This window comes from Galeopterus variegatus, unplaced genomic scaffold, assembly GCF_000696425.1.
Source record: "Galeopterus variegatus unplaced genomic scaffold, G_variegatus-3.0.2 Scaffold71932, whole genome shotgun sequence".
Lineage (NCBI taxonomy): Eukaryota > Metazoa > Chordata > Mammalia > Dermoptera > Cynocephalidae > Galeopterus > Galeopterus variegatus.
The window spans coordinates 1-1,316 of NW_007798043.1; the positions used below are offsets into that span (position 1 = coordinate 1).

The window sequence follows — 1,316 nt, forward strand, 5'->3', positions numbered from 1 at the left end:
ATGCTGAGGAGAACAGAGGGGGTTTCACAGAGCCTTACATACTGTGTCATTCCTGATGGGGTCCCTGAGGAAGATAAGTCAGAAGCCTCCCTAGGGATGTGAAGACCTTGCTTTGAGGGAATAAGTCTGAGGCCAGCAGAGGGAGGGGAATCAGGCCCTACAAGAAGAAAAAGTGAGGATTCTGAGTGAGGACAAAGTAGTGTAAATATCACGGAGAGAAAGGAACTCACAGAGCTCTGCCATTGCTGTCATCCCAGGGTGTCCTCGGGCAGATGTGGTCAGTTGGGATTCCCCTTCAATTCATAGTCCAGGGCATCGGGGAGCTGAGGGCTTTGGTATGAGAGAGTCGGCATCAACGTACTTAGGCAGAGAAATCACAGGTCACGCCAGAAGTCAAGGTGATGACCCTGAGTGTGAATTGAGAGAAACATTTCCTACCCCACAGCAGAGGAAGCTCTACAGGGTACGGACCTGGCAGACACTGTCTGCCGCAGTAAGACGCAGGCACCACGGGAGGGCTGCAGCCTAGCATACACTCTAGTTACTTCCACAGGGTCCTCAGGGGAAAGGCTCATCAGTGAAACAGAGGTTTGTGGGTTCCTTGAGCAGTGCTGTCCAAGAAACCTGCAGAGGCAGCCCTTGATGAAGCCAAGGTGGTGTTGCCCTGCTGAGGAGGATCACACCATCTCATCCTCTTTCCTGCAGGTCACTGAATCATCTGCCCTCTGTCCCACACTCCTGCCTGCTGTCTCTGACCGCAGTCATCATGCCTCGGGGTCAGAAGAGTAACCTCCGTGCCCGTGAGAAACGCTGCCCGGCTAGATATGAACCCGAGGGTGTGGAGGGTGCTGAAGCCAGTGTAGCGGAGGAAGAAAAGTCCGTCTCTTCCTCATCTCCTTATTTCAAAGAAATTCCCCAGAGGTCATGTGCTTCTGGAAAACCCTGTGATCAGCAAAAGCCAGGGAAAGCCCAATCCAGCACTGCTGCTGCAGCAGCTGCTTCCTCCACAAGATCTCATGAAGGCACCACCAGCCAAGTTGAGGAAAAGCCAAATGTCTCACAGGCCCAGGCTTCCACTGAGGACAGGGAAAGAAGCCCTGTAGAAAACAAGGCTCCAATGCTGGTCTGTTACCTGCTGAACAAGTATCAAAACAAAGAGCCCATTACAAAGGCAGATATGCTGAGAAATGTGATCCAAACGGATAAGAAACTCTTCCCTGAGATCCTGAAGAGAGCCTCTAAGGACCTGGAGCTGCTCTTTGGCCTTGATTTGAAAGAAGTTGATCCCAACAGGAACCTCTATGTCCTCATCAACA

The 1,316-nt window shown here is 51.8% G+C and overlaps 1 protein-coding gene across 1 annotated transcript; it reads left to right on the forward strand.

The window, feature by feature from the left end:
- Nucleotides 1-766: 766 nt before the first annotated feature.
- On the forward strand, nucleotides 767-1,303 carry LOC103584640 (melanoma-associated antigen B10-like; the record flags this gene model as incomplete). Its single annotated transcript, XM_008565568.1, has 1 exon — nucleotides 767-1,303. A coding segment is annotated over exon 1 (537 nt), but the record flags the coding sequence as incomplete, so codon positions are not given.
- Nucleotides 1,304-1,316: the final 13 nt, after the last annotated feature.